The following is a 21,299-nucleotide window of genomic DNA, read 5'->3' as shown; positions in this document are numbered from 1 at the left end:
ATGACAAATGAAGAGAGCAAGACAAATAGGAAAAGGTGTTAAAAGGAAGGCAAGAGGACAAATGGAAATCAATACCATGACAAAAAAGATAAAGAGGCTATAATCCAAGGTAGGCGTGAGGTAAAAATTATGTCTAGTCTTACAGCAGAGCCACTTTCTCCACGTTCTCCTTTGAGCCCAGAGGAACCAGGATCACCCTGGGAAATAAAAGGTCATGCATGACATGACAAAGAGGGGAAACTCAACTTTTTCAAATGTATATACATGTATACAAACATACTCCTCAAATATAGACCCAAACCAAAAAATTAAGAATGAACTGAAAATAAATCATCTAAAAATTGTTTCATTTTTCCATCTCTTGGGTTTTTTTTGGTTGTTTTTTGGGGGGTTTTTTTTGGAAATACAGACAAATTTCTCAATTTAAATATACCGAGCAAGCGTAATGATGAGGTTAGGGTGGGAAAGAGTGACATGAGATTGAGCTTGGTCAGATAGAGTTTAAAGCTGGGGGTAGAGGACGTAGGAGCCCTTGAGATATGATGTAAATTTGATAAAGGTCAGAGAGAGAGATTCATACCAATGGGCCCGGTCGCCCTGTAAGACCAAGCGGGCCTGGAGGCCCCCTGAGTGACATCTGAAAGAAAAACAACATTATGCTTTATGTAAGCTAAAGAATGTACCTACTGACTTGCTACATGCTAAAAAATATTCTGATGGAGAACTAAATCTCAGTATGCAGTAATGTTGTATTGTGAATTTGCTTCTTTGAACTATACCTTGGCCTGTTGCAATATAGCTTGTGCTTGGGCCTGCTGGGGGGACACCACTGGCCCCTTCTGGGAATCACCTCCAAACTGAAACTGGAGGCAATGACAAGCAGAAGTCACTACTCACTGCAGATTTCCCAAGCATAAAGCTAGTTCAGTCACACAGCCCCCCCTTGTGGTCTTACTACTACACCACATGTGGAAAAAGTGTACTCTTTGTGCGTTTGTGTGGGCATGTTTCAGTGTGTTTAAGGTCTTACTGGTAGCATTAACAGTGTTCCTGGAGGGCCTGGAATCCCATCAGCCCCGGAAAGACCAGGCCGTCCTGGGGGACCCTGAAAAGTGAAGACAGGAAAGGGAAGAAAAATAGCTTGGCAGTGAGTGAGTGAGTAAGATTGAGAGAGTAGAGATTGAGAGAATTTTAAGAGGATGGGTTTTGTTTTTAAGATTAGGGGTTAAAATGTCACAAGATCCAGTTGTGACTTAGCTTGTGAAATCAATGCAAGTCAAGAAGATGTCCTGTGAAATCATGAAAGTTCTATGGTGTGTGCAGCATATCACTGGGAGAAAGTAAGAGAAACACTTGGAAGCTAGACGAAGAGGAAAACAATCCAATCTTTGAAAAAATAAATGTTGCTTTGTTTCTACAGCTTGTCTCACAAACGCACACATGCACATCCACACACAAGACTTTATATTCTGTATACACATTGTGTGAGTTGTTTTATATTTTCTGACTACTGAATGAATATTTTAATAAATCAATGATATTTTTCCAAAAGTTGCCTTTAGTCTTGAATTTTTAAACCATTTCCAACAGTAACACATAATTAGAAATATTTACAATTGTGTGATCTCAAGGGTAAATAACTTTCCTTATAACAACACGTTGAGAATAGCCAATAAAATAAGTGTTAATGATTTGCTGAAGTATATGTCGACAAAGTGGACTTGAGTAAGTGTTATATAGTGCGTTAAAGATATTGTCCGTGAAAGTCTATGTCAAAGCATGGAAAAACGCTGGAGCATAAACATCAGTAGAGTATCACCATAATGCTTTTCACATCTTCATTTGTAATACTTAGAATAAAAGTTAAGCTATCCAAAAGCATTATATGTGATAAGTAAAGATCTGTGAAGAAGAAGGGTTGTTGCATTTACATTAGGCTATTAAAATAATCCAGTAAATATTCTATCTCTATAAAAGTGTCAAATTGTCCTGTGATAGGAATAAATGTAATACTAAATAACTGTTCAGATGCAGTTCCTCAAAAGATCAAGCCAAGGTGAACACTAAGGTGGAGGAATGTTGTTAGTGCTGCTTGTCAGTTTGCCTTTGTTTCATTAAGATTCAGGTGCGACTCTATCTCTAAAACTGCAAGATAATTTTCCTTTGTGGTTGCAGTAGCATTTATTCATCCACTCAATTTGTTTTTTTTCTGCTACTAGGAAATGACAGAGCATCTGCTGGTGTCTCTGTATGTAATTTGGCATATTTTCTATGATGAATCATAGACAACAACATTTGTGAGCCAAAATGAATCCCTGAACTCCTGCAGGTTCATTTCAGCAAGCCAGGACATCTTGATACTGCGGATGTGTTTCACATTAAGGTCACAGTTAAATTCAGAGTTGAGTCTCACAGGTGATGGAAAAGACTGAGGTCAAACTAATTCACTCTACATTTAATGAGTGAACCCAAGTCCTAAACCTCACTCACCAAGTCACCGGGATCTCCCCTGGGTCCTGGAGGTCCTACTGGACCAGCTGGTCCAGGAGACCCCTGTGGAAGATACATTTAGTCCATATTTGCTTACATAAACGCAATAATCGTTTAATCGATAATCGGCTATACATATCAATTCTACATACTAACTACTGTTCAAAAACTTAAGGTGCAAGTGTTAGGCATAACAATGTCTAACACTGAAAATCTCAGCATTTTGCACCTCATCTGAAAAGTTCAGGTGGAATTTGTTTACCTCTGGCCCTGGTAGCCCTGGGGGTCCTTTCACTATTGTACCCTAGAAAAACATGGAGAGTATCAAGTTATTTTCCATACTCATAGCCAAACTACTAGCCTATTCATTAAAAGTCTGTAACAGTTCACCGGTTCATGAATAGCTGGCTCTCCCTTCTGGCCTTTCTCTGCTCTGAGGTTACCCTGAGGAGGGGTAAAAGATGAAAAGATGCGGACTGTCAGAAATCACTTAACACAGGCATGACCACTCACTTGATGTATGAGGTCACTGTGAGATTTACCTCTCCATCCCATGTCTGAGCCCTTTCCTGCTTTGCAAAGTCAAAGCCATCCTCGTACATTTCATACTCCTCATACTCTAACTCTGTATCATTCTTGAAATCCTCATATTCAAGAATCTGTTAAGGAATAACAAACTATTAGCGACTGGTGTAGTGAAAGCCAAATAACCTCACAGTGTTTCTATGCTGTGCAGAAGACATTTCTTGCGTTTGCGTTTAACCTACCTCATATTCAGTAACATTTGGGCCGACTATTACTGTAGAAACTGAGAGATTATGATAAAGGTCTTCTAAAAGGTCATCTTCATACTCTTCCACCACTGGTTCCCTTACAGGTGTGTCCTCCTGCAGGCGAGCACACAGACTTAAGTGAGTCAGAGCAGAGATTAACCAGGCGGCACTGGGCATGTCTCTGTGCCATGCACTGCCTAATAAAAACACTGCATTGTACCACATGGATGTTAGCAAGACAGGTGGATTACATGGGAGTACACTAGTTAACCAAGATAAAAGCTTACAGGTGTGCAGTTAATTACAGTGTTTACAGTGTTATTAATTGACAGACTACATCAGAGTCATGTGACAGCATGAGAGAGGCTGCTGCAGCAGCAGAAGCAGTGTGAGTGTGACAAATTAGTTTATGTGCAAATTATAAACAGACAAATACATAGTGGTGGTAAGTGATTGCGGAGGTGAGAGGAGGAAGAGGTGCTCTCTAAATATTAGGGGAGTGATTGGTTAGAGCTGCAAATAGTGGGAGGGATTGGAACGGACAGCATCTACAGGCAAATTTGTCTACCTCCTCGGTAACCTTTGACACAGGCAATGTCCTAGGTATGAAAGTAGAGGCTTCAGTTGTGAAGTCAGGTTCATGTGTTGGTATCTCCGTGAAGGTCTTGTAGAAAACATCAGTTGGAATGGTAGTTTCTAGGGTACTCTTAATTTCTGGCAACTTAGTTGCCTGAAAAGTTTCCTGGGTTTGATATGGAGGCAGTGTTGTGGAAACTCTAAGGAAGCCTTCCTCCAGAGCTTCCTCTTCGTGTTTTTTCTTTCTGGATCCCCTCTCTCCCTTGTCCTTCCTTCTACGTTTGCCTTTAGAGTCTTTATCCCTCTTCTTTTTGTCCTTTTTTCCTTTCTTCTCCTTTTTGGGGACCTCCTTTGGTTCAGCTGGCTGGTCACTTTGCATCAAGGCAACAGACCCATATTGGGAGGTCTTTTATGAAAAAGTAGAATGCAAGATGAGGACATAGATGGAGGATGGAGAAAAAAACAAACACTGCTGTAAATGAAAATCATAGAAATAGCCTGCTTCAGGAAAGCCAAGAAATGTAATCAGGTCCCATGACACCCTTACAGATGCCCACTGTAAGTTCCAATGAGCTGATAAAAGCCTGACACAAAATATGAAATGAGAAGGAATACACAAATATAGATTCTAACAAAACACATTTACTTGATATTTACTTGTGTGCTTAGAGGTCACAGTGCCTTTAATGCTACAAATTTGTTAATTATATGCAAAAAGTGTTCTCTACTAAGTGAACAAATGTGAAGGACTGCACCCTCCACAGCAGCCGTAGTCTCTCATGTTGCCCCTTGGGAAAATTAAGTGCCCACCCCTGCTCCAGACTGACGTCCGTTACATGTCAGTGTTAGGAATGGCCCCTGCCTGAAAATGATGTTGTAGGTAAAGTCTGTAAAAGACATCAGCGACATGAATTAGAGCCACTTTTAAACAAGCTCAGCGTGTAAGGGAGAATGATGGGAAGTAGGTCAGTGAAGTGACAGATGCTGACATATTCTGGACTCAAGAGTTCATTGCTCAGCTGTAGCTCTTTAAAAGCCAGCTGGATGACTATCGAAATGGACACACAGTCCCATTAATGAACCGTTCTTACATGATCATCAGTGGCTTGGCTCAACAAGTTGTGCACTCATAATTTTTTCACCTATGTTCATGTGGCATATGCACAAAAAATAGACAAACACAGAAAACATTGCGTGTGGTTCATGAAACCGACACACACAGCTGCTTCCTTCCTTTCATCTTATCTCTATCTTTCATACAGAACCAAAGACATATACAGTAATTTATGTCTATGACAGATACATCCCTTAAGGAAAGGAAGAGCTATTATATCATATTTGAGTTATGGGCTTCTGGCACTGTCTATTTTGCCAAAAGAGCATCTGACCATAGAACTGCTCCACTGCTGGCTGTATTTAAAAGAAGATACACTTACTTGCCCTATTCTGTGGTAATCGTCCAAGTCTCTTTTTAAAAGCCCTCAGAACCTTTGAAACATGTAGCTGTGTGCTTTTGCTTCTTTAACTGATTGGCTGTGAATTAAGTGTTTGGCAGCCAGAGAGACCTGCCATTAGGGCAAGAAGGAGAATTTCACGATACTGCTTAAGCGTTAATACACAATGTTGGGCTAGTATGAAAAAAAGACAATGACACAATATGTACAGCATTTTAAAATTTCCAGGCCTTCATGTTCAGACAAAAATATAAGCCAGGATTCTACGGTTATTTAAGGTCACCAAAAGCTTGGCTTCACTGTAATGTTTGAAGTGTCAAACATTTTTCCAGTAGGCATCACCTCCTCTCAATGGCAGTACTGACCTCCTGCAGGTTCAGAGCTTGGCTGTGATAGGGCAAAGCTGAGTCACAGTCTGGTATGTAGTTTACACAGTAGTTGGCAGCAGCCTCACTGTCCTCCACAATCAGCAGTTGTTGAATATCTCCCTGAAATAAAAAAAAAAAAAAGTCAAAAATAAAGAAATCATGCAGCTGCTACTGCATGCTGAAAAGACATTTGGGATGGAACAGAAAATAGAAATTAAACACTCCAACTTGACAGATGCTATGAGAACATCTGGCTACATAGCTAAATGTAAAGCAGAGGGTTGTAAAGGAGTGCCACAAACTGTCAGCAACAGTAAAATTGTTACTGACTATTGGACCTCTTTTTGGCCATAACCCCATGAGGGGCCCAAGTGTGTGCACGAAACAGTCAAGCAGCTCTCTACCATCCTGCCCTGTGGGCAATGCCAGAGTGTATATATAGACACACAGAGAGACAGCATGGCTGTACCCTGCAGCACTGAACCCAGAGCCTTTTTTGGCTTTAGCGGCCTTAAACGCAAGACAACTGTAAACTTCTATCAACATCATATTTCACATCAGTCCTTCTTGTACTAAAATTTACAAGGTTAATTAGTTTATAATGCCAATGAATACTCATGATACAGATATTATCAAGAAAAATATCAAAAATAATGTTTAAATAAAATTATATAAAAGTATATTTAAGAAAATGTTATATTTTAACTATTTTTTTGGCTGAGATCACAACATTTTAAAGGATGAATAAATACAAAAATAACAAACACAAGCTTCATAGTAAAAGAATAGGAGCTGCGGGGCTAATTTCTGTGAGACATGGATCAGAGAGTAATTGACAAAAAAACACAGTGCTGCCAGCCCCACAGGACAGTGGCTGATGAGGTTTTGATTGAATTAGTGATACAAATCTATGTAACTGACACGCTATAGCAAACATACTGCCTGGTGAAATGTGTCCAGGGACAGTTGGGCAACCATTTATAATAAATTAAGTTAGATTAAGCATTTGATTTTGTGGTAATTGTAGCCCCATTGTAATCTCTTTAATTAAGATTTAGCTGCCAGAGGTGAAATAAATCTAAACACATCACTTCTCCTTTACCCACCGCCTCATATTTCTTCCAGCACAACTCAAATCAGCAGCGCATGTCTATGCAAAGCCTTGATCATCGTGAACAAAACTGTAATCCTAGGAACTGTTCAAACAGTCATTTATGCTTTAATGTATTAAACATGAAAGGATTTGTTATCCATTTATCCCTTTTTTCTTCCTGTTTTGGCCAAAAGCCCATGTCAAGCAAAGAAAATTATTGCACTCTAAGGTGTGATAGAGAGAGAGAGGGAGAGAGAGTGAGAGCTGCAGGGAGATGGAGAGAGAGCGGGAGAAGGCAAAAAGGAGCTAATCCAATCTAATCCAATCTCAATTCAAGATCAAAGGAAATGCTTCCACAGACAAGTTTTCCTGTTTTTCTTGCCTAGCAGGAGCCCTCTCTTCTTGAAAAACACAGCAAGTGAGTGTTGCACCAAATTGTGTGTACGCTGCCATTATTCATTTAGATTGGGGCAAGGACATCTAAAGAGGCTATGTGAGGGCGTGTTGAAAAAGGAGTACACCTCAGCTGAACCTGCAAATTTCCAGTGACGCCCAATCTTCTTTCATGTTGTCACACATGTCACTGTGGGCACAGGCTCATTAATGTTTAAAAGTCCACTCCACTTCCCCCTGCTGTCTCATATAGGGTGTGTTGTGCCAGATAGCCAATAATCTTCACCAAATCATAAGTAACTAGGCCTTCTCTGTGGAGTTGTCCAGCCTTCGCCTAATCAGATTTCTTGTGTGAGTCATAATCTTGTGTGAGTGAAGGAGCTAGAATATAATAAGCGATCTCACTGCAATAAAACTGCATTTTGACACTAACAGATGCTCACGTCTAACCAAAAACATCTGACTATCATCAGCTATGAGTCATTAGCGAGACAAAATTAACTTTGACTTAAAGAGACTTTGATTAATACTTCTCTAGTTTTTTAATGGTAAATCTATGTATGCATTTCAATAAAGCTAAACTTTAAAGATATGCTTGACAAACTTTGTTTCAACATGCCTTACAAGCAGAGCCAAAAATATTTCTTATTTCCTGTACTAAGCGAGACAGAAAGAATTTCCTAACAAATAAATAGTGGGCTGGATTTTATCTGCGCAGTCAGCATGTTGGAGACATACAAACAGGGCACATAGCAGCCAAAAAGGAGTCCAGTCAGACCTAAAATTTGCTTTCCTATAAAGAGCAGGGTATGAATGCAAAACTTCTGCAGTCATTTGTAAGCAATCTGGAAGCAATAGAGACATTAGTGGCTGACCAAAGTCCCCATGCTCCCACGCTGAGCTCCCACGGTGGGAAAACTGGGCTGGAACATTGACCTCCTCCCCAGAACCAGGGTCTGGGAACAGAGGGCCAAAGGTCAGCCTACTTAATTTTTTTTCCCCTGTGGCACCAGCCTCACCCAAGGTGTACAACTTTGATAATCAGATAACATATGTGAGAAATGTGTCTTTTATCGACACTTGTATCAACAAAAATATAAAGTTGAACAAACTATTTTGGGTTACTTAACGCTCTACAGCAAACAAGATTTAAAGACTCTGATAGACTAAGCTGATTGCACACTTCCTTACACGTGACCACAAAAATTGCATGTATTAAAGTAAAGGATGGATCTGATTAAGGATGGTCTGAAGAGTATTAGTCATCACCACACATTTGGTATCATCATCATAACTTTTCACAAACGAAGACGAATAAGAGCATGGGAGTGTTTTTGGAGCAAAGCCAGAGATTAAACAGTCTCCATTGCTTCTGAACAGGGAAATTTATAGAGCCCACAAGGAGACACATTTCTTAACTGAAGTGGGGATATAAAATAATTTAACAACTGGAATGCCTGAGAGGAAAGGGTATGAAGGGAAGAGTGACTTACAACATGAGATGGTCAACTAGATTATTGCACAGGAAAGATTAAAAAATGTATGGACAGGGTTAAGGAATTAGTTATTGATTATATATGAGGTAATCTGTTTCTATTGGTCAAAAAAAAAAAAAAGACAGAGTGAAGTTATAATAACCCTTCCTCTGGATGTTCATAATTTCAGATGCAGTCTTCCTTTTTGCAGACTGTGTCGCTGATGGAGAAGGAAAACTATTTTATTAACCCAACTATATAACTTATACCTCTACTAAAATTAACATCTTATACCTTCTCTTTTTTAAATTTTTTCTTGCTCAATCGCTGAATAGAGACAAAGCCCTGGAGATATAGCAGGGGAAGGGGCTTGAGCCCATCTCTATTTTATGCTGTGGATGACAGACTTAGAGTGGAGCTTCATTGGGAATGACAATGGGGCAGGGGTTGTGTATTGTTATGGAAAGCACACAGAATTATTTATGACAAAACAGAGGGGAAAAAAAAACACAAGTTTTTTTGTTATGGGTTTCTTTTTTGGCTTCTCCTTTTTTCCATGCATATTGATACATGTGAACAAATCTTTGTAAGTGAACAAGGATTAAATCACCAGCTGTTTCAGGTAGTTATATGCTGGCAACCCCCCTCAAGAAATGCATAATTATTGGATTTGAGGTGGGCTTGATTAAACTGGTCATATCTCCTTGCTACTTCCTCTGAAACACATTTCTTTTTATATTTTTTTTGTTCAATAGCACTTGATTAACATTAGTGCCCTGTCATCCCATTCTTTCTGCATTTTCCCCTTTTTATTCTGTAAAATGTTGGGTTTTTTTACAGTTTATACTTTAAAGTTTGTATTTTGTTGTGCTGTTTCACAGGCTGATGAATGCTATATTATGGCAGACAGACAGATAGATAGATAGACTCATCTTAGGCAATAAAGAGCTAAATTGGTATTAGTATAAAACATTAAGAAGTTCGAGAGGCTCATAAACACGAACAACTCATGCAAATGAAAACAAGGTCATCTTGTCAGATCATTCAATGTGCCCTGCATTGCATTGCATATCAGTGAAACTAGATATTTGTATACCTCAATAAATTAATGCACAAAGAATGCACACTTGATAGGAATTGACTGCATGGTTTGCCTCAACTAACTCTGGGATGCAATGTTTTGCCCAAGAATATTTTAGCATGTGGAGACTAGAGGAACAATTCATAGCCAACGTAAAAATAATCTATTCAAACTTTTATTTTTTGTCTGCTTAAACAGATGTGCAGAAATCTTGAGTGAATACTAAAAAACCCAAAACAAACAAATAAAAAAAAACAGAAAATTGTACTGCCTGAAAAACTATAGAAACATTTAGATTTGAGCTTTATTTTTTCATAATGCCCTACCTCAAATATTTCTTCATCCAGCAGCCGTGTCCCAAACACAGTGACACCCTCTGTGCTGACTACAGCATTGTCCCCTCGCAGCAGTTCAACGGTCTCTACTTTCTTGCAATCCAAGTAAAGGGTCACAGTTTTATCCTGCACACTATAGGCTATCCGGTGCCATCTGAAAGAAACAAAGATAAAGGGAAACTTAACAAGCTGCTAACCTTTGTCTGTTGAAGGATTAAGAAAGTTATTGCAAATGCAGTTAATATCATTTATGTATTTATGCTGGTGCGCTGGTTTGATCTACCAAACACACAAATCACCTTCACTCTAAATTTTTATAGGTCTTATGTAGAAGATATCAGCCCTCAAACTACCCACTTTCCATCAGCAAAGTTGACCTTCTTGAAAATGGGGTACAGTTCTGGTGCTGGCTGCCCGTCCTGATCCTCATATAGGAAGACAGGTGACCGGCCTACTTCGAGCCCCAGCTGTTGTACTCCCTGGTCATCATACAGCGAAAGCAGGAAAAACTGGGAGCCCTCTTTAGCTCGCATGGTAGTCATCAGGGAGAAATTCTCAGGAAATGTGGTATCTGAAGGGAGAGAGGAGACAACAGGAGAGAGTTGATAAGTCATACAAGAGAGAGCACAGCAGGGACCCGTCACCCTCACTATAGTGACAACTGAGTAGAAATAATAATGGTAAAAACTATTGCCAATGAAAGACGTCAGCCCAGGAGGAGCAGTACGTGGAGTTTGTTCATACTTCTCATGGAGTTTCTTTCTTTATATTACATTGAAAAACTACTCTGTATAAGGTCTTGTAGGAAAAAAAAATAGCCCATTACCAGGGAAGAGCTGTTTGGTGGGAGCACTGAGCTGGATCTTTTTGATCCTGTAGGCCAGGTCTGTCTCCTCTGTGTCTCTCCTGCTGGTGCAGAGACCAGCCTCCAAGGACACCCCCTCCATGTTCTCTGACAGCTTCAGCATTTGCAGAACATCAATGGAATTAGCTGGAAGTGAAAGAAAAGAAAAGAAATTAGCCATCTGTCTGTAGTTCTACATCAGATAAAACAATTTAGTGGGTTTTTTTGTTTCTCATAAACTGAAGCTAATTTTCTCTCTTTCAACAAGGTGATGTTAACTTGCCTGACTTCCATATTTTAGCTTTATTTCTGTATTCTTGTATAAAGAACTATAATAAACATGCTGAGTGGAGGTTGTGTTTTTGCTTGTCACTTTAAAACTTAAATTCTGCCAGTGTGACAGCACTTTTGTGTCTGGCTGAGTTAAGTGCTGGTTGCTACCAAGCTGAAAGGCAGGGTTTAATGAGGCTGGAAGCTTGTTTGAAAGTGTGGAGCCTTCCTGCTTCCTAGGAGTCGGAAGAGAAAAGCTCCTCTGAGATGTGGCGGCAGGTGGCCAGACTACTGTGGGTGTTATTATAGGACTGGGGTAGTACAAAGCCTAACCATAATCCTGCTCTAGCACACCTGGCAGCTGACACCTGCACACCACTCACCCTGCAGCAGCTAGCAGCAATATGCCCCCCATCTTGTTTATCACACTGAACAATTCACTGGTTTAAATTAGTTCATCAGTGATTCATTACTTAAACATATTTAAGTAAGATATCTAATTTTAATATTAATTTTTTTCCTGAAAAATGTAACATCTATGGTAACGGGGTGACACTTCTTTTATTCCCATGAAATTCCCTTTGCACTTATCTGAACAATAGACAAAGAAATCAAATTAATACCATGACGGTACCTGATCACAGTAAAATGACTCATTCCAAAGCTGTTGAAATCTAAATGGACTAAACTTCATTACTACATCAAGCAAGAAAAATCTTGAAAGTAAGAATTTGTTTTCATGTAAACGCATATATCATTAAATTATACTTATTTGCAATAAGCAGAGCAACTTTTGGCCTGACGGATATGAAATGTACTCCAGTATTAAGTCTCTCTCATTATAATGAGCCTGTGCTGTATGCTGTTCGTGTAATTTTAGATGTTCCGCTGATAAAATGCTGCTATGAGCATTAGCCAGGATCAGAGCTTTGTGTGCAGCCAGTCCCCCACCAGCTGCTACAGAGAGCCACTCAGCACTTAGCATTCCAGGCATCTGAAATGAGGATCCTAAACCGAAATTGCCTCCTGAAGCTCTTGTCCCTCGAACAGAACTCTCCTTTTATCTCCTTCTTAATTAAACATATGGAATGAGTTTACTGTTGTCCAGACAGTGCTTACCGAAAAAAACACTGTGTTACATTTTATGCCATTATTTATTTGCATAGCATACATCCTTTATTCAAATAAGCTCTGGGAGCTCACCCTCTCAGAAAGCCAGCATGGCAACAGGGTTGTAAAGCTAGTAGCCAGGCTTGAACAATGTAAAACAAAAAGGACAGATCTAAAAGTGTTTAAGATCTCAAAGATTAAATTTTGCATTTATGCGCAGTTTTAAACAAGCTTTGTAAATTAAGTAGTTACAGAAGGTCCTATCTTCTTTCAACAGAAACTTTGCACTGTTTTACTCCCACACACTGCCCACACTTATAACCTGATTGAGGACTGGCATTCCTTCCTGTTGCAAATTTCTGGTTGTGGTTTTCAGTTTCTCATATTCTCATATCTTTAGGGAGGCTGTGTTAGTTCTTATTATTTTCACTGTGCAACGTTTTAAGAGTTTTCCTCAATACCTCAAAATTATCAACAATAGTATCACAGAGATATGTTAGAGGTACCTGAGTTAACACTATAATTGTATTAATTTCATATTATCTTGTATGTCTCTTTGCTGCGTACAACCATCAGGTTGAAAAATAATGACAAATGGCTAATGGCAGTGTATTTATGTATGTAATCCTTACATGTAGCATTACACACGTAATAATGCTTTAATCAATTTATTTATTTATTTATTCCCTGCAAAAATACATTTATACTGAAACTTATTAAAAGACTTCATTACAACACACAGCTTCTCTTCTACCAATCCCTGCACACTAACATCTATAGCCATAGTTACTATTGAAAATACACAAAAAAAATGCATTTAGTTGTACCTTTAATTTATAAATTTGATATTTACTAAGCTCAGCTTTCCTTCTAAAGATTTTGCTTACTTTGAAAGAAATATTAGAAAAACATGTTTTTTAATTTGAACTCGTGAGTATAATTAGGCAGAGAAGAGTGACATAATAAATTAAGCACATATTACGTATATTACAGGATCAGGTGCTGAGAGAGGCAATAAACAGATGGGTAGGAAAAGCATAGCAAGACTCTTTGAATTATTATTGAGATGTGATCAATAAAAAATTATATGCGCTGTCCTGCTGGTTAAATTTGCTACCAAAATGAACTTGTTATAATCAGTTCACCTTTGTGACACTTACAGTTTTTTACAGTCGCTAACAAGCGCCTACCCATACTTCAGATACTTTTTTTAAACTCTTAACACAGACCCACACCTACAAAACACAATTGGCCAAATGGATAATATCCTTCCCAAAAATACACTTTGTTAAATATATACTAACTCCTCATTTCAAAATTAGAACACATCTTTCTCTGCACACACTAACTGTACAAAAACACTATAAATCTGATTCAAAATGAAATTAGTCTGTCAAAGAATAACACTTGTTTTCACTTCACAAGGTACATGCAGTCAATCAAAGTACACCAGGTTTCAAAATACTGGCTATTATTGACATTACAAAAACTGCATAGACTTTTATGTTTCAGTGTCACAGGTATTTGCATGCGAAACATGCAATCCACCATATTGACACCAGAAATGTCTTGGTTGGTAACTGTATGTCCACATGTACAGTAATGTTCACATTCAAAAGCATTCCAGTAAAAAGCAAACAAGTTTTTGTTTCTTTACTGTTTACCACAGGAGGTACAGTAGAAACACGGTATGATAGGACAGAGAAAGTTTTACAGTATTGCTTACAGTGAACAAAATATCCATGAAACACACAAGAGCATTCTGAACAAAAAAACAACAGCAAAAAGCCAAGATAAAAAGGGGGGGAGGGGGAGGGGGGCTAAAAAAAGGCAAAAGATTTGCATCTAATCTCTGCGATCTTCAGGGTTAGGCCACATGTTTTCATCAACATCACATCTGATGTTATCCAAGTCGATGCACCTGGGATAAAACCGCCTGGTATGTCGGATCCACCGACATATCATTGCAGAAGCAGAGGTTTTTATACTGTATCTAAGGTTTGGAATATTGTTTTTGCTATTGTGGGATGTTGTGTGTTAACATTCGTAGATACTACAAGAACAGTCCATAGTTTTGTTGGGAGGTATAACTTGTCTGTTAAGAAAATGTAAGCATTGTGGAAATGTGTTCACTGACTGCATATTGGGTGAACACGACATGAAATGTGTGAATGGTATGGCCACAACAGACCGATGCTGTGCTAATTGTGTTTAGAGTTTTGCAAATGTGACAACTGTTTGGACAAACGCTTGTTAGCGACTGTAAAAAACTGTAATATAAGCAAGTCACCAAAAAAAAAAAAACTAGGAATTTTCTTAACTGCATGTGCAGTTCAGGGTTGCAGGAGCCAATCACAGCTGTCAGGAGAAGAGATAGGGCACGCTGAACCTTAAACATGCAACCAGCCGACCATATGATGCCAGAAAACAATTCATCCTCACATTCATTCTAATGACCAATCCAGAACCACCAAGTAGCCTAACGTGTCTTTGGACTGTGATAGAAAGCCAAAGTGAATCCATGTACAGAACAGCCAACTAGTAAAGCCAAAACCAAAACATTTTGCCACGCGACATCAATGACAACCTATAACCACCACACCATGGTGCAAATTGATGGTCAGATGGATGGATGACCAAAAACTCTCTGTTGACTGCCTATGGAGAAGCAAAAGACGTAGCACTCTAGAGTCCCCTTTTTTCATCCAGCTAAATTCTCACTAAATAGTTAAGCGTTTACATTTCTGTCTTTATTTCTAACAAAAGTTTACTTTGGACTTCTCCTCATGTCTGGGATCTAATCCTTAATGTTTGTATTTCATTGAATTGGTAGATTCTCTGTCTAATCCCAAGAGAGTTCTTCATTGCTCTGGTGTGGCCTTGTTTGATTCCTGACTGCAAATCAATTTCCTTTGCAAACGTAAGTCCAAATCCAGTATACACACAATGTTCCTCTGTCTGAGGATGCGAGGTCATGAGGCAATGATGTTTGGAACAGTCTGAATAATGTTTTAAACTAAAGTCTTGTGGTTTTAATTATAGAGGATTTGTAACATTCTGTCAGCAGAATTTAGACCAGCACCTGACAAAATGACCAATGTAAGCTAATATAATTTGCTTTTGAGCACAATTGTTAAATTACCATCCACAGATTCATTTAATAATGCAACTACTGAGTCATAGAAGATTTTTTTTCCTCTAATCACTATGAGCTTTAAAGCTGTTGACCAATTCCAAACATTTTTTTAAGTATGGACTGACAGGAGACTCTTGACCTCTGTCTTTCACAAGATAACAAAGAAAAGTGGGAAAACACAACAATGTCACGGGGAAAACTCTGAGACAAGCAGCAGGAACTCCTTCGAAAAGGATCCATCCATCAATTTAATGGGCTACACTGAAAGAAAGAGAAAAGAAATGGCCATGGATCTGTTTGGTAAGCTGACTCAGAGGGCATAGGAAGTCACTGTCCTGACTTCCTATGTCCTTAAATCAATCAAACTTTCACTGCTGTTACAGCTTGATAGATTTAAGGATGACTATCCCTATTTCACCTCACACCTTATCTGGCATAAAAGGAAGAACTAAGAGTGGTGGAAGATTGCCAAATGAAGTCTGGATCAGTGAAAGAATGTTATCTATTCCCTGCTTTGGAGTCTCTTATGTCACCTTGAGTTGTGTCAGTTCTTGCATCCTCCTTACCTATCCTGCAGCACTGACTGTCTGAACAGGTTCTGCTCGCATCTCATTATGCTTTGCAGTATTCGTGCCCTTACCTCACCCTTCAAATTATGTTAATTCTACAGAAACTTGGGAAGAGTAGCTGAGCATAAAAGAGAACATCTGGTACGGGCTACTGATAAACAAAACGGTCCCCACCATTTGGCTGAATGTGCTGTGAAACAGCATCAGAAATTCTCAAAGGACTGATGACTCAGAATGTTTTCCAATCACGCCAAAAGGTCAGACTGTTTGGAAAAGGGCTGAAATGTCCAGCAATTGCACAGACACCAGGCATTTTTTGAGAATACTCACAGCTAACATGCACTGAACACCATATGATGATACACAATCATCCATATAAATGCATACAGTTCAATGCCGTAAGACACTTGTCAGTCTGTTTTTTTGTTTGTACTTTTATCTTTGAGAACACCATGTCTGCCCCACAAGAATGACAGGCACAGTTTTCCTCATAGTAAAAAGCTCTGCAGTCCAACTCAGAGTTCCCATGTAAATACAGCCAAACAATCCACATCTCTCTGTGCCTTCTCTGGCTGTGTGACACTTGACATAATCTCTCCATCGCCTGCGGTCATACAACTTAGCACCACTTCAGTCGTAGATAGACATAATGTGTTCTCTGTGTTTGAAAAGCAAATGTCTCCAAAGACATTCTCCGTGACTCATACCACCTACGCTCACAACCATCCCTGAAAATACCCCTCACACACACACTACTCTGTCAAAAAGTACTGAATCCTGAAACTGGGGACTTTTAAAAAGAAATGCAGCCAGGAAGAAATCTCAGCAATAAGAACTTCCCATAGTATCTTGGGCCACACCCTGAGATGAGTGGAGGAAGAGAATCTCACATTTAAAGACTGAAATACTTTTCAGATGTAGCTTATAACAAATGAGACAGAAAACATGTGCACATGAAGCTGAAATACACAGGCATTGAATTATTCTTTTTAGATGGGTATATGAAATCCATCTAAAATCTATTTATTAAAATCCAACTCACCACAAAATCTGCTGTTGTGACAGAATTTCTTCAGAAAATGGGAAATGTTGTAAAATATTGAATGGTATTGAAAATGATGACAGACACAGCGGTCGAATAAATCCAGACACATTTTCCCCCGTGGCTGCAAGAAAAATGGCCTTTAATCTAATTAAGACTTGGTGTGACCTTTTGTCTGGGTCACGACTGTGTGTGGACAGGAACTCTCTGAGCTGCAGAGAGCTAATGCATGCGGAAGAGACACGCAAGCACAGAAAAAGAATAATAAACTGTCTGCACACCTAGTCACAGCAGAATAGACAAAAACTGTTTATAGCTCAGTTCTAGCTTTAACATTCCCAGAGGAAGAGAAAAGCACTTTGGAACACTGCCTTTGTAACAGTTTCTCTCTCACTAAATTAATTACTGTGTCAAACACTTTACTCGTTTGCTTATAAATAAAAGTAACTGAAGCACAAGAATACATTTGTGCAAACTACTGCAAAAGCATTTTTTTCGTTCTTTGGACATTGCTTATATACTGAGGCCACAATAACCTAGTATTGACTAAATATCTCTCATGCCATTAAATCATCAGTCATAGTCAAAGGATCTTTAGAGATCTGTGTGCATGTGTGGATCAGGCTTGTTCTGGCACATTCAGCTGAATCTCTCTGAGCTTAGGATCCGGGGAATCTGGAGGCTGGATCAGTGCCTTGGGCTTTTTGTTGTGTTCCTCAAGCTGTCCCTGTGCCATTTTTGAGTTGTGGAGTCGCTGTTTAATGCTGGGGAAGCTGCTGTTTTGAGAGAATGCCTTTGCCTTTGGGGTTGTGTTTGGTCTGGAGCAATGTGTAGGTGAGAGTATCCCACACGAATGCCAGGACCAAGGACTCAAGGTTTTGCAGAAGACTACTGCATTTGAACAAGATGATCTGTGTCATTTATACAACATGGCAATGGTTTAAATGTTGTGGGTGATAGGATTATGTCTGTCTGTCTGGCTGCTTGTCTGTGGGCAAGATAAAGTCATCACACTGGTGACCAAAATAAAGGTTGACTATGAAGAGAAATATGTAACAGCCCACAAAGAGACTTTTTAGTAAAGGGCACCAGAAACAAATACCCAAAGTCCTCCTTATCAGATGTATGGATAAATATTGTTACCCTGCCAAGCCAACTTAAGTGCTTTTTTTCCACAGCATGTGACTGTCTAAGAAAGTGTGTTTCACAGTGTCATCATGGCAAAATTTGCTCTAAGATACACCTTGGGGGTGGGGAACGTCATTGTCATTTTGGTTTTTTGGCAGAAGCTTCAATGCCTGTCTGTATGTCTTTGACCGGATTTTGTCAATATGATGGATGTGGTCGGAGTCAAGTCAAAGTATTATTTTGAAAGCCTGCAGTGCATAAAAATGCAGAGATATTTATTACACTGAATTTGTTGTGTTTATAGATCTGCTTTTGGTTATCACTGACAGTTTAGGAGCGTGTCAAGTCAGCAGTTGCACAGATGGTGGCTGGGAATTTTTGTTAATCATTTTCTCAGGGGTAACGAGTTAGGAAGTCCTATTAATGGGGTCAATCAAAGCAAGGATGTGAGTAAACAGGACAACCTAATTGAATATTAAGTGTTCTGTATTATGTAAACCAGGTATCTATCATATGCTCTCTTCATAATAAGAACTTGATCTATCTCAAGTCTACGCTCAAAATGATCCAAACAGGTGAACGGAAACAAATATTACAACAACATTGCTGATTGTCAATGTAGGTCACTGGGCATATGTGGTTGTTTGGGCTAATGCCCACATCAGTAATACTTTTTGTGTTGACACTAAATGGTGGAATCCAGTTACACATTTTGCTCCAGTTCACATCAGTACCACATTCTTCAGTCTCCACAGTTTGTTTTGCTCATGTTTGCTCACAGCACGACAGGCTAACAGGCCAAAAGCTGTTTGGCCCATAGAGAAAACACCTGCCCATGAAGGCCCATAACTGGACAGGCAATACACACAAACATACATAGAAACACACACATTTATACTACTAGGCTTGTCAGGACTTTCTTTCACTAATGTAAATCCATTATCTACTGCAAGGCTCACAATGGTCCTTGTTGATTCAAATCATCAAGCCCTGGGCAATAGTGAGGAAAAAACATGCACATCTATGCATGACCAAGCCCATTTTAGTTTCAAACGCAAGCTGTCATCTAGACTTTGATACATAACATTAAGGCAGCTTTATGGAGAGCAACAGGGTTTCTAAAATCAAAGCAGAACACAGTATTATAAAATAAAATATTCACAAACTATGTGTAATACAGGTACAGACATGACTATTTCATTTTTGCTCCAGAGAAACAGTATAAGTGGAACTCAGAGACCAAGATTACTGCAATGTTAGTGGTTGTACATGGTTTTAAATGACTTTGATAGGAACTCTTAACGATTATTCAGAGATGGTGCACGTGATGGATGACTTTGAAATAACTTTTCTGAAGTTCAGAAATGTGGATATTAAAGCAAATGACATGTGAGGATACATGGACAGAAAGGAAACTCATCTGATGTTTGTTTATTGCAAGTCCACAGGAAGCCGTTCCAGCTAGTCTCCCAAAAAGCTGCTTGGAGCATCCAGTGATCAGGAACTCAGAGTCATAGAAGCCTGAGGGGAAGGGAGTTTCTGGAAGCCAGATGTCCATTGAATACTATAGATTGAGGTTTGGCGCCACAAAGCGTATAGGCATCATATCTAAAGATTAAACACTTGGGGGAATTCCAAACAGTCTGCTTCATCACAATGTCAGAGAAGCAGTTTTGATGTGATACTTGCAGCATCAGCAAGTAAGGACAGATATCAGCATATCTAACACTTCTCATGTTTAATGATTCAATTAGAATAGCTTGAACTCATTTCGCAGGAACTAACACTAGAGCTGTAATGCCTCTTTTCTCATTCTCTATGCTGATAAATGCAGCAGCCTTTTTTCATGTGTTTTTATTTGCCAGTAATTTGTTGCTGGATCAAAGGCGAACAAGCTTTGCTGCCATCCTTTGGGAGTCTGGTGAAGGATCGGCAAGAAGACTGAATCAAACGGGACACAGTGAGGGGGCTGTATGCACAATTTGCCCCCTATCACAGGCAAAAGCAAGAGGAGCAAGATGATGTAAATGATGTGATAAGGCACATAAAATAAAAACAAATATCCCATACACCCAGACTTTGAGCGGACTAAAAAAAGAAAACAAAGAAAACAAAACTGAGCAGAAACACATCGAGGCAGCACAACAGAGGATTCTAAAAGAAATGAACCATGCACATGTCCAAGAACATCGCACTTCCTGTTAGCAAACATGACTACAAAGTACTCTCTCATCTCCCGAACACACACAGAAAGCATATGGGAAAACATTCTTGAACTGCAGTACACACAACAAACACACACACACACACACACACACACACACACACACACACACATGCATGCTTAAATTCACAGGCACAAGACACACACATTATCAGCCACATGTGCATATCTAAGACTGTCATATCTGTACCACCATATGTCCTATTCACTCTTTTAATCATGTGAGGCTCTCACTTCACAGATCCTCAATAGAAAGCAATGGACACCATGGACAACCGCTGTGCCGCCTGAATGCCACTTGTGTCTATTGGCTCACTTCCTCCTCTCTTGATGTTGTTTGAGCCAATGAATTCCAAAAATCTTGCCAGTCATAAAAGTAGGTGAAGCCAAAAAACCAAGACTGACAACAAAATATGTGTAACTACTTTGGAAAGACCACAAAATCCCTTCATCACCAAATCTGTAAACTGCAACTCTTGTAAAGAAGTAGTCTGCATCAGTTAATGATACTTGTGCCAGAGACCTGCGTGGGTGACAATTAGAAGTGAGCTACTTGCCATGTCGGCAACAAGCAACTCTTAAAATGGCTGCATCAATGGCTGGTTTTTATTTATTTATTTTTGAAAGTGCAACAAATGTGAAGGCCTGGACACTGTGACAGACAGATACAGCTGTTTGATAGTCACCAGATGTCTTCTTTTTTGCAGGTGGATAACTGGAAAATGTGTCCAATGATTACATTCCACCATAGTGGAAGTGGGTCATATCAGTTACTGTGCAAATGTGATCTGAGATTCAAGTCTGCAATAAAATACATCACTATAAAAGTGTACCAGAATCAGGAAGGCAGTAGTGATATGTGCATTACAGTTTTTCTCAAATGTTAAAACACAAAAGCCAATCCTGTAACCCAAATGACCAGTAGTCTAAACACATTT

At 39.2% G+C, this 21,299-nt stretch overlaps 1 protein-coding gene across 2 annotated transcripts in view; it reads right to left on the bottom strand.

Moving 5' to 3' along the window:
- The window catches only part of col5a3a (collagen, type V, alpha 3a), a 47,086-nt gene that overhangs the window by 23,700 nt on the left and 2,087 nt on the right, over nucleotides 1-21,299 (bottom strand). Inside the window, exons 2-15 of one of the 2 annotated variants that reach the window (XM_085404246.1) lie at nucleotides 10,865-11,029; nucleotides 10,396-10,609; nucleotides 10,030-10,192; nucleotides 5,659-5,781; nucleotides 3,832-4,245; nucleotides 3,258-3,377; nucleotides 3,033-3,149; nucleotides 2,881-2,934; nucleotides 2,753-2,794; nucleotides 2,491-2,553; nucleotides 1,031-1,105; nucleotides 780-863; nucleotides 581-637; nucleotides 144-197 (exon numbers count right to left, since the gene is read on the bottom strand). In XM_085404246.1, the coding sequence (XP_085260372.1) occupies nucleotides 144-197; nucleotides 581-637; nucleotides 780-863; nucleotides 1,031-1,105; nucleotides 2,491-2,553; nucleotides 2,753-2,794; nucleotides 2,881-2,934; nucleotides 3,033-3,149; nucleotides 3,258-3,377; nucleotides 3,832-4,245; nucleotides 5,659-5,781; nucleotides 10,030-10,192; nucleotides 10,396-10,609; nucleotides 10,865-11,029 (1,745 nt within the window). The remainder of the gene's footprint in view (nucleotides 1-143; nucleotides 198-580; nucleotides 638-779; nucleotides 864-1,030; nucleotides 1,106-2,490; nucleotides 2,554-2,752; nucleotides 2,795-2,880; nucleotides 2,935-3,032; nucleotides 3,150-3,257; nucleotides 3,378-3,831; nucleotides 4,246-5,658; nucleotides 5,782-10,029; nucleotides 10,193-10,395; nucleotides 10,610-10,864; nucleotides 11,030-21,299) is intronic. The other variant, XM_085404247.1, reaches the window with a different exon arrangement.

The sequence above is a fragment of the Rhamphochromis longiceps genome, linkage group LG4 (genome assembly GCF_057381845.1).
Source record: "Rhamphochromis longiceps isolate RC_006_pf linkage group LG4, R_longiceps_female_GT1.1, whole genome shotgun sequence".
NCBI lineage: Eukaryota > Metazoa > Chordata > Actinopteri > Cichliformes > Cichlidae > Rhamphochromis > Rhamphochromis longiceps.
Note: the sequence above shows the minus strand (reverse complement) of the source record. Positions and strands in the feature narration are given on the sequence as shown.